General features: G+C 37.7%; 1 protein-coding gene across 1 annotated transcript; it reads left to right on the plus strand.

The window, feature by feature from the left end:
* Positions 1-9504: 9504 nt before the first annotated feature.
* Positions 9505-13830, plus strand: LOC137800951 (chitinase-3-like protein 1). Its single transcript, XM_068598321.1, has 12 exons — positions 9505-9529; positions 9887-9913; positions 10053-10257; positions 10377-10433; positions 11686-11851; positions 11990-12114; positions 12204-12327; positions 12414-12596; positions 12739-12855; positions 12975-13107; positions 13269-13411; positions 13786-13830. The coding sequence occupies exons 1-12, from the start codon at positions 9505-9507 to the stop codon at positions 13828-13830; spliced, it is 1350 nt and encodes a 449-aa protein (XP_068454422.1).
* The last annotated feature ends 231 nt before the right edge of the window (positions 13831-14061 follow it).

Raw genomic sequence — 14061 nt, forward strand, 5'->3', positions numbered from 1 at the left:
TGTCGAAAATTAGGATGTTGTCGAATTTCATTTTGATAGCATACATGGCTCTTCTGGCCTTTTCCTTTCGTGCATTCACTGCCAGGCTGAAACTCCCCGAGGCAGTGATGGTCAGGCCGAGGTAGATGTAGCTCATGGTGTGTGCTATGGTGGTACTTCCCAGAGTAAAATGGTATTCGTTCTGCTGGCACCTGGGCCTTTTTAAAAAAAATCACGATATTGTTTTTTTTTCTCAACATCCTAAGGATGTTGTGTTGGTCCAGATAATCTAAGATTCTCTTATTCATGATACTGCAGAATAGCTTTCCCAGGCAGCTGCTAATGCAGACGCCACGGTTGTTATTGGGGTCCAGTTGGTCTCCACTTTTATAGATTGGAGAGATCAGCCCCTCTCACCAGATGTCCGGGAAGCAGCCTGAGCTCAGAATTAAGTTAAACAGCTTGAGTACTGCAGCGAGAATATCAACATTTTCAATAGATTTGAGGAATTCAAGGTTGGTGCTCTTCGGCCCAAAGGTTGAGGAGCAGAGGCCCTGAATGTTCCAGCAGTTTATTTGAAAAGAACGCGTATATATTGATAAAAAAAAAAACGTGAACCTATTTGGTGGGACAGCCTGAAGGTCAACCTTCCATAAATAAAGAATATGACATTACATTTCTAAAATATATATTCAGATGAGCTAGGTAAACTACTGTGGAATAGTGATAACAATAAACTGTCATTAGGATCTACTACTGTGTGACTCATTATTAATGTACACTTATCAGTTCAGTAGGAGGCGATTACACAGAATGTGCAGCATCTCTCTGATGTCTCCCATCTCTGAAGTAGCCTGGTGAGGGGTTGTGGCAGCAGGCCTGGCAACAGCATAACTCTGCTGCTGATGTGGTGGGGGTCTGGAGCCAGGGGCTGTGGTGGTTCTCTAAAGTTCCTAGGAGAGGGGGATGAAAGGATTGCATCCCAGAGCTGTGTCTCTATCTATCTATCTATCTAAATCATTGGCTTCTGGGCTTCCTTGTAACATAAAATATCCAATATGTCTTATAGTATATAGTCATAGTAGCCCCTAGCCCCATAGCCCCTTATATACGAAGACTACAATATACATCTTTATCTATCTATCTATCTATCTATCTATCTATATATATATATTGTTGAAGAAAATCATCAGATAACATACTTTGTACACCTTATATTTGGAATCATAAGAGAAACGTAATATGTAACTTGTTAAGTTGAACACATCTGGTTTCATAACAAATAGTTCCGAGAATTTAAAAAGTTGACAATGACACTGTGTCATGACACTTGTGTTAAGTAAACACATTTCTCGTACATGAATTGTGTGTTCTGTCAAAGGTTATTTTGACCCCGACCGTAGGTCACACCAAAAGAACATACCATATTTGGAAATCCTGATGAGCTTTGTTTGTGTTTCAACCTATTGGTCTGAGCGATGGAAAGTGATCTGTGAGGGCTGAATTACACGATAAAGCGTATGCTGAAAGTTCAAACTGTGGTCTTGTTGTATGTGCCTGTTGAGGACATTAAATCTCTCTCTCTCTCTCTTTCCACACGGAACGTCATGAAAATACCATCCACACATGCATTCAGTGGATATTAAACAGTCAAACAATAATGCAAATGAGTTAGCATTGGTAAAACATAAATGTTAGAATCTAAAGATTTAATCAATCAGATCACTTATTTTGCAATAATAACAGCTGACCTGCCTCACATGGTTAAGGCTTGTAATGGAAAAAGATAAGTGCCAGTATCCCCTTATCCACATGTTGGCTTGTGTACAGGACGGCATCTGCAATTTTGGGATTTGCATCTTCTATAGTATGTCTAAAATACTCCAATAATATTTCTAGTGAAACATTATAGGGTTAAGGAGTATTTGAGTACTACCTACAGTAGTAATACTTAAAGTGCTTTCCTGTTATTTAACACCTGTTTTATTGCTTCTAATATAATATAGACGTAATATCATTTAAACATATCACGTTTTAATTCTCTGGAAATGTTGAGCCTGTAAAATCATATTCTGTAAATCAAAAGAGAAGATTCAGAAAACGTTAAGATAACATTTGAATGATTATAGTTGTTCACAAATAACTTTGTGAACAGCATTCTCGTTCGTTGTGATTGTCCCATTAGTTGTAATCGTCCTAGAAGCTTTTATTGAGGCCACCTCATTATTAAAAATTACAAGTCTCACCTTGATTGACTTTTTTTTTTTAACTGGAAGCCAATTAAGTTAAAATTTACTAAATCACTAAAGTGGCCTTCATTTGGATTTGAACTCCACATCAGTAAAGTTGTGTGACTGCGCCTTGCAAGCAGAAAATTGAACAGCTGGAAATTACCCAAAACCACTTCTGTGAAAGTTAAATATCAGGAACAAATATTTTCTAACAAGTCAATTAATGAGTGAGCAACACGAGACGTCTCACTTTACACCAGTATGGACAATTGAAGGACAGGTTTCTGGTATAATAACAATGATTGATGCCACCACACTGTTTTATTTAGCATCAAAAGCTTCCGGCATATTCACACTTCCTAGTTAGATTCTCCATAACCATTGTGGAAATATTTTATAACTCCTGTATGTGCACAGTTAAATGGAAAATCTGATATTAAAAACCGTGCGCGAAAATTCTCCCGCGCCCATTTCAAGTCCCAGCATGCCCCATTCAGACACTCTTTTGGCATAAAATATGTAATATTTCAAATTCTTGAAACGAACGACACAGTTTTTTGACTGAAACTCCTTCCTAACAGGCCAAGGCTTTGTTTTATTGGACTTTTTGTTGCAGATTTTGATTCTTTAGGTCCTTATCTTTCCAAAAAGGTGTCTTATTGACCGCTCCAGGAGGCATTTTTGGGAATCTGGCTCATATCATGCTGGATGTTCATGGTTATGATCAATATATATTTTAAAAGTGTTTTTTTCTCTTTTTTTTTTACAGATATACACTCAAACACAGGGAAAAAGGAGGCCTGGAGCCAACATTGGTGCCACAGTTTTTAACAGGTAAACAAACTTAAAAAGTACTACAGCATCATTGCAGTGCTACTGTATTACATTAAGAAAGTATTTATATTTGGCAGGCATTTCAAAGCTTGCCACCTCTCTTTCCAAGACCCTTCTCCTCTGCTTGCTCAGTTAAGTGGGCAGACAGCTCTAGATAAAGGATGCAACATCAATGAGAAAAAGTGTAAGGGTCTGAAAACTATTTGAATGCTCTGTAAATATTGTGCAAAAGTTGAATTTTGTTGAACAGTTATTTCTGAGAATAGAGTCTAGGTCTGCACATAGAGAGAAAAATATAGAAATACGTTCATTTGGGTGCATACATTAGATAATGTAATACTTTTTGATGTTCTCGATGCCCAGATGATTGAATTACGAGGCAGGGCCGCACCAACATACACAAATGGCTTCTTCATTCAACAATGTGAATCCAAAAATGGCATCTCAACAAAGACCGACCATTTTCTAAACCATGTCCAGGGCACTGACGTGACTGCAGTATGACTCCTGAGAACAGCATGTTTGTCTGTATCACCCCTGCTGCACCTTAGACGTGCCGCCCTGTAAGCCACCCACACGACACACATACTTGTATGTGCCAATTATAGAGGCGTGGCATATACTATTCTTAATAACCACGTCATTGTCGCCCATGAGCAATTTGTGGCAACACCGTCTCAATGTATTCACTTATTGTAAAGTCTTCTCTCAATGCTAATTGGCTGTCGTTATATCTGATACATGAAAGCAAAATGAATAGCAGGTATGCAAAAAGCCCAAATGATGCACGCAGGTGTCCTACTTTGTAGATGAGAGGAAGCAATGTTGTTTTCCACCAACTTCAGAGATTTATAATATCTATACACACACAAACACACACACACACACACACAATATATCACTCAAGGGAGATACCTGAGAGTATCAGGATCACTTCTGTAAAAGAGTTTATTCCATAAAGAAGTGTGTGTAAACCGGTGTCGTGACAAACCCTCAAATGACAAACAAGTCGTAGCATAGCAACTCAGCGACACCCATAACAGACCAACTGTGTCTCTATTGAATAGACCTCAATCCAACACACTATCTTAAAAAGCACGCTGGCCACCAAACCGTTGGAAAATTGTTTAGTAAATGATACTGTTAGTTTTAGAATGTATTTCACTGTGAGCCAGCTTTCCACTGGTATTGTTGCCAAATGACTCCAACTTTTATGGAAAAGAGGAAAAGCCAAATTCCCAAAATAAAATCTTGGCTTACTACCAAAAGTATACATCGTCACGACAAATACACATTCTTTGCAAACGGGTGGGCCCAGTAAGCATAAATTAGGTATTTAAGGGGAACAAACACATATTCAGTGTTTTATTTAGTTTATTATCAAGGTTGGATTTCTGGTCCAAACCCAACACTGGGGTCTCATTGGACGACGGCCATCGGCAACTTTAACCTGCAGAAGGGATGATGACATTCTTCAGAGGAAGAGAAGGATGAGCTTTACGACCCGCTCTTTTCCGGGTTAATTCGACATTTATAGAGTCACAAGGAAGAAAATTCCCTTTAAATTTAAGGATCCACATCGACTGACACAAAATCCTCAAATCTAAGAGGCTTGTGTCTGGAATGGGTCAAAGTGTGTTTGTAACAGTGTTTTGTTGTCCCTCTTGCACACACACACACACACACACACACACACACACACACACACACACACACACACACACACACTTTATTATGTTCATTGTTATTATTTCCTATTTATTGTGCTGTGGCTGACAAACAAAGTTAACACTGTTTTTATATCAGTGCACCTCTCATTCTTTTGTTTGACTGTTACATGTTTGCAAAAATAAGTACAGTAATTAATTGTGTGAACACCGGGGATTTGCATCTGACGTAGTTTGCCTTTAGTTCATGCTCTTGCTTTGAAACATTCATAGTTTTCAAATTAATGTCTGTCCGCATATTTACTGACAACCTGAATGAAAAAAACTTCCACAAATGTTCTTGAACAAAATCCCCAATTTGAATGTGCATCACTTCATCCTCATGTTAAATTAGTTAGCCTTTTGTTTTAATTAAAACAACTTTCTTTAATGAATATGAAGTATTATTTAGGCATATTGCTAGTTTCTAATCCTACGAATAATGTAATACTAATAAAATTACTGTCGCCTTGTCTTTATCAGCAACTGTTCAAAAACACTGCGTTACATGTAGGGTTTCTTAATTTAAAAATGTATTTGAATAACAATTACTCATTAATATTACCCAAGTATCACAATATTAAAGACAGAAGACATCAGTGGTGCCGTAAAGTTGTAAAAACATGCTAGAAATGACTTAAACATTCACTGAATAAACACACACATGGTTTATGCATATTTGTGTCCTGTGTACTTTTGCTTTGTAACTTACATACTTAATTAGCACCAGGTAAGTATCAAGTGTACCTATATTATATATTTTATAAACCCAACAAACTATATTTTCCAAAGTCTCTCACCAAGTAGTTTTGTCGTAAACCTACGAAAGTTTATTTTGCCAAGAGACTTTATGCACATCACAAGTAGAAACTTTAAGGTTCCTAGAAACACCAAAGTTTATTTCATACATTGCACGTTATGAGCTTAAATTGTCACATTAACAAATAACACTTTCAAGTTTTAAGCTTCGGGCCCCTGGCCAAGCGTCGACATTTGATGAGTTGAGAGTGAGTTTGTGTACTGTGTCATATTTATTCCAGCCAATGTTAACTACTGGTAGTCAATGCAGAGTAATAACAACAAGGTGTTTGGTGGTTCTTTCTCACCCAATAGGGTGTGCTATTTGTGTGTGTGTGTGTCTGTCATTATTTCAGGACACACCTTATTTTAGGAAATTGCTGGTAATTATATCTACAATTGCCTTATTTTTCATGAAAGCTTACTGTTGGTGTGGCTATGTTCTTGTTGGTACATTTTTACACCCTGCGTAATTACAGGTGCTTTTCTATGACACTGCTTCTGTTGGTCATTCTTACAAATTATAGCCTTATTCTGTGCATGTATTGTTAGTGTTCTTTTACAAGTATCAGGTCATAAAAGTAACAGGTGATCTTTGATAGTACAAGTGCAGTGCCAGTTTGGATCGGGTCAATTGTTTGGCTGCCCTTGCCCCGCCAGCAGAAACATGTCACGACAGGTCAATGAGCCGCAGACTGTTCAACTCAGTTTGCAAAGACCTGAAGACAATGCTACCGTACGGAGCACTATCACTTGTTTCAGAGTTTATTAATATTGAAGTAAAAGGTGATGCTGACCATAAAAATCAAAAAGGTCCATAAAAACAAAAAAGTCCCCGGTTGTAGTCTCGAAGGCGACCTTTCTTCCATATCAACTCTGCGCTAATTTCCCGAAATACCACAACGTTCTTACAGATCTATTGTCTTGTATTTAACAAGTATTTCCATTTCTCTGGTCACTTAGTATGAATATTGAGTTTTACGTAGATAATTGCGAGCAACTGACTGCTCGCAATTTGTAATTATTTTTGGCCAGCTGTGTTATTTGGTGCTCTCTTACTTGTTGTTCTTCAACTGCACACATTGCTTAATAATCTATCCAACATCCATTTTTATGTTGTCTAAATCAATCTCTGGTGCACATTAATACTGATGGCCGCATGGTTAGTCCACCGGTAAGAGTGAAATGACCGCCTTCATAGACAGACGTGGTTTGATGCTTTGTCGTTACGTACAATTTGATTCCAAGATTATGAATCATAATGTGAATATGGTGTACTGCCAAGTAGGTTAATTAACAGTCAACTGCCAACAAGTACCTTTTTGCTCCACCCTAGTTAGCCACTATGTTAGCGGTCTATTGCCTATTTAAAGCACTGCAGTAAGACATCCTTCAGTCGTCACTTTGACAGAGAATCTATGGGCCCTTCACCATTTTCTTTGTAAGTAACCATTTTCATTTCAAACCCAATTTTCATCATGTTCTGAGTTATTGATGAATATTACTTTACCTGCGGCATCTCTGTATATCTTGCTCAGTAAGCCTAAAATCTTCAAATTCATCATTCTTCCAATTCATACCTTCGGTTATGTATCTGTGGTAAGAGTGATATGTTTTTCCTGCTGCCTAGTTTTTTGATATTTGACAGCTACATTTTCTCCATATTTGTCTTTCTTTTAAAATGCCATCAATGTATTTAACGTTTTTTTGTGACGAGTGACTGTTTAAATATCAGGTATTATACAGATAGTATTTGTTTTGCACCATTTGTTGACAGTTAATAAAAGTAATCCGTACCTCTAAAATGTTAATAACAAAAAAATTTGGGGGGATATACGTAACATTTCACTAGATCGTGTATAAATACACTTTACAAAGTCGTATTTTAATAAAAGACTTCTTTTTTTTACACCTAGCTGTAACCTTCCGAGATTGTCTGAGTCTAACAAAGTATGATAGATTATTGTGCGTAGTATATTAGTACCTGAAGAATCAAAGTGCAGCTGGGCTGTTTTTTTTTCCTACTCCTTCGACTTTTAAGACTCTGGCGGCTTCCGTGGTCGGGGATGTTTCTTCCAACGCGTCACACGTCTTAGGCAGAAAGTTATGTAAATCTTAATACCCAGCATGCCCAAATCCGAGCATATTCAGGCATGAATGTAATAACTTTTCCATTTTTGAACCGAACAACACAAGACAAGGCTTCGTTTTTTGTGACTTTTATTGTGGATTCCGATTTTTTAGGTCATTATCAACTCTGTAGGTTGTTGTTTGGGCCTTAGAGCTGGAAAAACTTTGGGCCAACTCGAAAAGGCATTTTTTGGAAATCTAAGTCAGATCATGCTGGATGTTCATAGTTATGTTAGAACATTTTTCTTTCAATATATACAATAACACAAGTATTAGAACTCATTTGGGGTTCATATGACTGCTTGAACAGACTCACTAAGGCCTCAAAAGGCTCTTCCCCCGCTGAATACATTTTATTGTGATGAAGCAATAAAGGCGTGGATGAGTGTTTCAGTAGCTGAGGAGGAGAGGAAGGGACAAAAATGTTTTTAAGATGAAAGAAGGCGTTTTTTGTGACGTGATTGACGTGATGTTCAAAAAAGAGGGTTAGATGGACGATGATGACACCAAGGTTACAGATGTGTGTGGAATTGTGGTGCCATCGATGCAGAGTGAGAAGTTGTTTCATGACTTGGAGCTGATGATGAGGATTTCAGATATGTCTGTTTAGTTTGAGGAGGTTGGCGTGCATCCAGGTCTCTATATCTGTGAGGCAGTTGGTGACGGTGGAGTATAGGTAGTGGGTGTGATGGATTTAGTGGAGATGTAAAGCTGTGTGTCGTCGGCGTAGCAGTAGAAATGGAGACCGTGAAGGCATACGATGTTGGCAATGGGTAGCAAGTAGAGCTATCAAAGGCTGCACTGAGGTTGAATATGATGAGTTCCTCATGAGTTGGATGTTTCTACTGCTGTTTATTGCTGCGTTTCTGGTATTTCATGAGGCGGAGTTTATTGGTGAACCATTGTACCACTTCTTCACTTCTTGATTACCAAGAAGTGTCCCTACTGTTCATTTTGTTTTTCAAGTATTATTTCAAAGATTAAATTAATAAAACGATTTAAATAAAGAATGAATGTCCTTTACGGTCTGTCTAATTTTAAAGACAGTAAATTCATGACACTAACTAATTTTGACACAAAATGCAGAACTACATTATACAGTATTGGAGAAAGGCCTTGACCATGACTAAATAAATGATTTGGGCATGAGGCTACAATTAATTAATGATGATTGGTCTTCTGACTTGAACTGTATGTATTAGGCAAACTTTTGAAGGAATTATTCTCATGTTTTAAGTAGGGTTGTATAAGGTGTTTGTATGGGAGTGTATTACTACTACAGTAGATGGTGGTATGCATACCCTCAGTTTGGAGAACCGAGCCTAATTACAGATACCAGAGTAAAGCAATTTACTGCTGTGGACAGTGCCAGCAGCTAAATATTAGCCAACTAAAAGAAATTCATAAAATTCAATATTGGAATGTTTCAGCACTTTTGCCATCAGACAGCTTCTTCCAATGGGGAACCTTACTGAAACGTCATAGACACACGACCACGTTGATAGAAACACTATAGATAAGTTTTACTTTTAGTAAAGTTCCATGTCAGATATTTTAAATATGGCGCACAAACAAATATTGAACCTTGTCCACAGCAGTATATAGCTTTTGATCTTGTGTTGGTGCTCCTGCCCTTTTGTCTCAACTTTGGGCATGCTGCCATCTACAGTAGGTAATACACTGACTATGGATAAGCACTTCATCATCCAAACTATCCCTTTATTAACAACAACCACAACAGTGAGGCTGTATTTTGAAAAATTTGATTTTCCGCTACATACTGAAAACCTTTTTCTTTTATTTCTGCCTCATCATATAGAGACATCATGTGCAAGCTTACTATAACTGCAGGTAAGGCATGCTGGTCAAGTAAATGTTTTCTTAAAGGGTCAGTTCACCCTCTTTACAAAGACCTTCACTTTCTCAGTTGTATCATTTAGAATATTTACTGGAAACTCTTTCCAGAAACAGTGTTCCCATTACTTTGAATAATCATCACATGAGACATTGTTCGTTTTTCAGATTTGACATTACTGTTGAATTTTTACACAATTCAATTCACCTCCAATGTATTGGTGTGGCTGCAGCAATAGCAGAGTAATACGTCTAACCTGGAAAAATAAAAATAAACCTCGAACAGATTAGTATTTAGTTTTAATTTTGTAATTGGGTGGACTAAAGTGTTAACCTTTGTCTCTCTATTTGAAGGTCTCTGTTTGATGTTTGTCAGCTTGGGTAAGTACAAAACGTTCCAAAATATTAATAGCAGATAAAAAGGGCTCTTAACTCAACAGCTGTTGGTAAAGAAAGATCTTGTTATAATTGGTGTCTTCAAAAACTAATTCATACCTTGACGATTTTTTCTATTTCTCAGCTTCTTCCACCAGGCTGGTGTGTTACTATGACAGCGAGGCTGAAAATAGAGCAGAGGAAGGAAAATGTACAGTTGCAGACATCCATCCAAAACAGTGTACCCATGTGATCTATGCATTTTCTGACATTAGCCACCAACACAAGCTGATCCCTAATTGTGCAACTGACATCCAACGTTATCAGTCCTTTAATGGACTCAAAATCAGGTCAGTACACACCTTTACAATGTGGAAAAAAAGTGATGGGGTCTAAATACTGCATGAATGTCCTTTAAAATTATGTGAACGATGTTGAGCTTCACTGAACATTTGTTTTGCACTCATAGAAATCCACTGCTCAAAACGCTGTTGGCTGTAGGTGGCTTGACCTTTGACACACACAAGTAAGTTATTACAAGAAAATATAGGCTTTTTTATGTCAGTACAAAGTCAAGTATGTTGGTATAATCTACACCAGTACTCCTTAAAAAAGGAAAGAAGAAAACTGCATGGTAAATATTTTGTATATGGGCCGTAATTTATTCATTAATTTAGTTGCAATTAGTTCAAATTAGATTTAATGAATTTAAGACATGACGATTTGTAACACTGCAGGAACATTGTGTAAGTTTTAGTGCCATCTGGTGGTTGTGACAGGTTGCAACCAACTAAATACCTCTCACCCTCCTTTTCTAAATGTGTTGGAGTAATACAAGGTGAGATGCTGGTATTTGAATACATAACACATTAATTTAAAATAATTCAATCAGTGTTTGCAAACAACATATGTAATGTTGTTTCTTTTGTCAATTAAATGATAATGTACATGACACAAAAGAAAAACCATAAAGACTAGGTTATAATATTAATTTACCTACATTTATAAATTTTACCTGGACAGACGTGATCACTCTAAGCTGTTTCCACTGTATTCTATTTTGCTTATTTTAGGTATTTTTGTTAAAAGAGACATTGTGAAACATGTAGTTTTCGCACAAAACTAAGAATCTTTATGTTTTACTTAGCTTAGAAAAAGCTTTTTATAGCTATGTTATACCCGCGGGGTCCACCATCTTGCACCGTTATGTTTCTACAGTAGCCGAGAACGGACACTTTACGTTTTCTGAAGGTAAGGATGCATTCCAAAACCCAAAATGTAGTTCTACTAAAATCCTAAAGATACCTATCCCTAGGTCACCTTAGTTTTCTGACATGTTTGGAAAGGGAGAGGTTGAGCTGAGGGGTAATTAGTTGGTTGCAACCTGCCACACACCACTAGATGGCAATACATTGTACAGTGTTCCTTTAATGTTGCAAATAATCAGGTCGTTGCATTAAATCAAATTTAAACTGATTCCAACCAAATTAATTATTCACTTAAGGCTCATTCAAAAACATTTAACATGCAATTTTCGTTACTCCTATTTTCAGTTGTACTGGTTTACTGATGCAACAAATTATTCAAATTAGCTGACTGAAAAGCATGGTAACAAGACCATTGTATAGGGCTGTATATTTGTCATTGAACACCATATTTTGTGCATTGAATTTGTCTTCGAGTTTGTGCAATTAAAATAGAACCTTTGAATGCAGTTTGCAGAGTCTTCTTCTGTCTTCTGTCTTCTTGACGGCAATTTTGATTCAAATGTTTACCAGATTCAGCAAAATGGTTTCAACGCAACGAAAGAGAGCAAGGTTCATCCATTCAGCTATCAAACTACTGAGAGCAAATGGGTTTGATGGACTTAACCTTGACTGGAGGCACCCTGGAGGAGCTGGAAGCCAACCACAGGACAAGCAAAGATTCACACAGTTGTGCAAGGTCAGATCCTGAATTCATCGTCTGAGACAGATAGACATATCAAATCATATTCAGAATTATGCCATACTGTAAAAAAACATATATGGAAATACTACATTGCATATTCCACAGTGTGAATCATGTTTCTGTGTTGTATAGGAGCTCAATGAGGCCTTTGTGGCTGAAGGAATAGCAACTAACCGTGACAGATTAATCATCACTGCAAGTGTCTCTGCTGAGAAAGCAATCATCGATGCCAGTTATGAAGTTAAACAGATTGCCAGGTAAAACTGATTTTTTTGTTATTCTTTACATTATATCCAAAGATACACGTGTGCCATGTTTTGGTGAGTGATCTTCTGTATTTTATCAGGTTCCTGGAATTTATTAATGTGTGGACAATGGACTTTCACGGCCCCTGGGAAAGTGTCACAGGACATCACAGCCCCTTATACCAGGGATATCAAGACACAGGAGACAAAATCTACTCTAACATTGTGAGTATACACATTTGTATTTTCACTGCAGAAACAGTGTTCCATTTAGAGGGCTCTTCTCATTGGGTCTTCCTTTCACATTTTAGGACTATGCCATGCAGTACTGGCACGATCAGGGAGCACCTACCCAAAAGCTACTCATGGGATTTGGGGCTTACGGGCGAGCTTTCAATCTTTCGACAGCATTCAGTGGTGTTGGCGCACCAGCCAATGGTCCGAGTGAAGAACGCTGCTTCACTGGGGAAGAAGGATTCTGGGCCTATTATGAGGTAAAACTATGTGGTTACATACAGATGATTTACACAAATGTCTTTTTATGAGAAAAATATTTTTTTCTGTATTCCACTGAAAATAAATCTATTTATGTTCACACATTGAATCTAAATGTGACGTTTTACTTTTTTTTTTCAGACATGTCCTTATTTTGAAAAAGTAGAAATACAGCTAATTAAGGATCAGGAAGTTCCATATACCACCATAGCAAATCATTGGATTGGATTTGACAACAGATACAGCCTTGATATAAAGGTAATGATCTATTCCATTCTGTAATTCGTTTGTAATTGACGAGTTGTACACAGACCTAGCTAAACAGATATTTTGTCAGCATGACTTCAAGTGTTTTGTTTTGTACCTGTTCCTCTCAGGTCAGTTACCTGAAAACTAACAACTTTGGAGGAGCCTTTGTCTGGTCTTTGGACCTGGATGATTTTGGTGGACAGTTCTGTAATGAGGGCAACTACCCCTTTATAAGCCACCTACATAAGATCCTGGTCCCAGGTAACCAAAATGCAAAATGTGGATATCATATTGTGTCCTGTCATGGAAGTGTTTTATGTATGCAATCAAATGCCTTCATCTTTGTTGTGATTCCCTTCTATTGCATTGTACAATACAAAGTGAAAAAGAGCAATTAACACAATATCTGTATCTTCTTTTAGGTTATCCAGGCCTTTTTCCGACAACTACTACTCCCAAAACCATAAAAACTCAAGCTACCAAGACAAATATTGCAAACCCCTGTGAAGGAAAGGATGATGGGTTAATCGCCAACCCTTCTGACCCATATTATTACTACAGCTGTGTAGGTAGAAGAACTTACATAATTAAATGCGCATCAAATTTGGTATATAGCCAATACGACAAGACCTGTGTCTTTCCCAATACTGCTTCCACTACGTCCACTACATCTGCCACAACATCCACCACTAAACCTTCAACCAGCACAACCACAACTCCCACAACCACCCCCTCACAAACAACTAATGCCGACACCACTGCCACAACCATTCCGACACATACTGTAAACCCCTGTGAAGGAAAGGACGATGGCTTAAACCCCAACCCTAATGACCCACATTCATTTTACAGCTGTGTAGGTGGAAGAACTTACATCATTAAATGTGCATCAAATTTGGTATATAGCCAATACCACAAGACCTGTGTCTTTCCCAATAGTGCTCCCACTATGTCCACCACATCTGCCACAACAACTACCAATAAACCTTCAACCAGCACAACCACAACTCCCACAACCACCCCCTCAAAAACAACTAATGCCGACACCACTGCCACAACCATTCCGACACATACTGTAAACCCCTGTGAAGGAAAGGACGATGGCTTAAACCCCAACCCTAATGACCCACATTCATTTTACAGCTGTGTAGGTGGAAAAACTTACATCATTAAATGTGCATCAAATTTGGTATATAGCCAATACCACAAGACCTG

This window comes from Clinocottus analis, unplaced genomic scaffold, assembly GCF_023055335.1.
Source record: "Clinocottus analis isolate CAN_PGR_092001 unplaced genomic scaffold, fCliAna1.0.p SCAF_4, whole genome shotgun sequence".
Taxonomy (NCBI): domain Eukaryota; kingdom Metazoa; phylum Chordata; class Actinopteri; order Perciformes; family Cottidae; genus Clinocottus; species Clinocottus analis.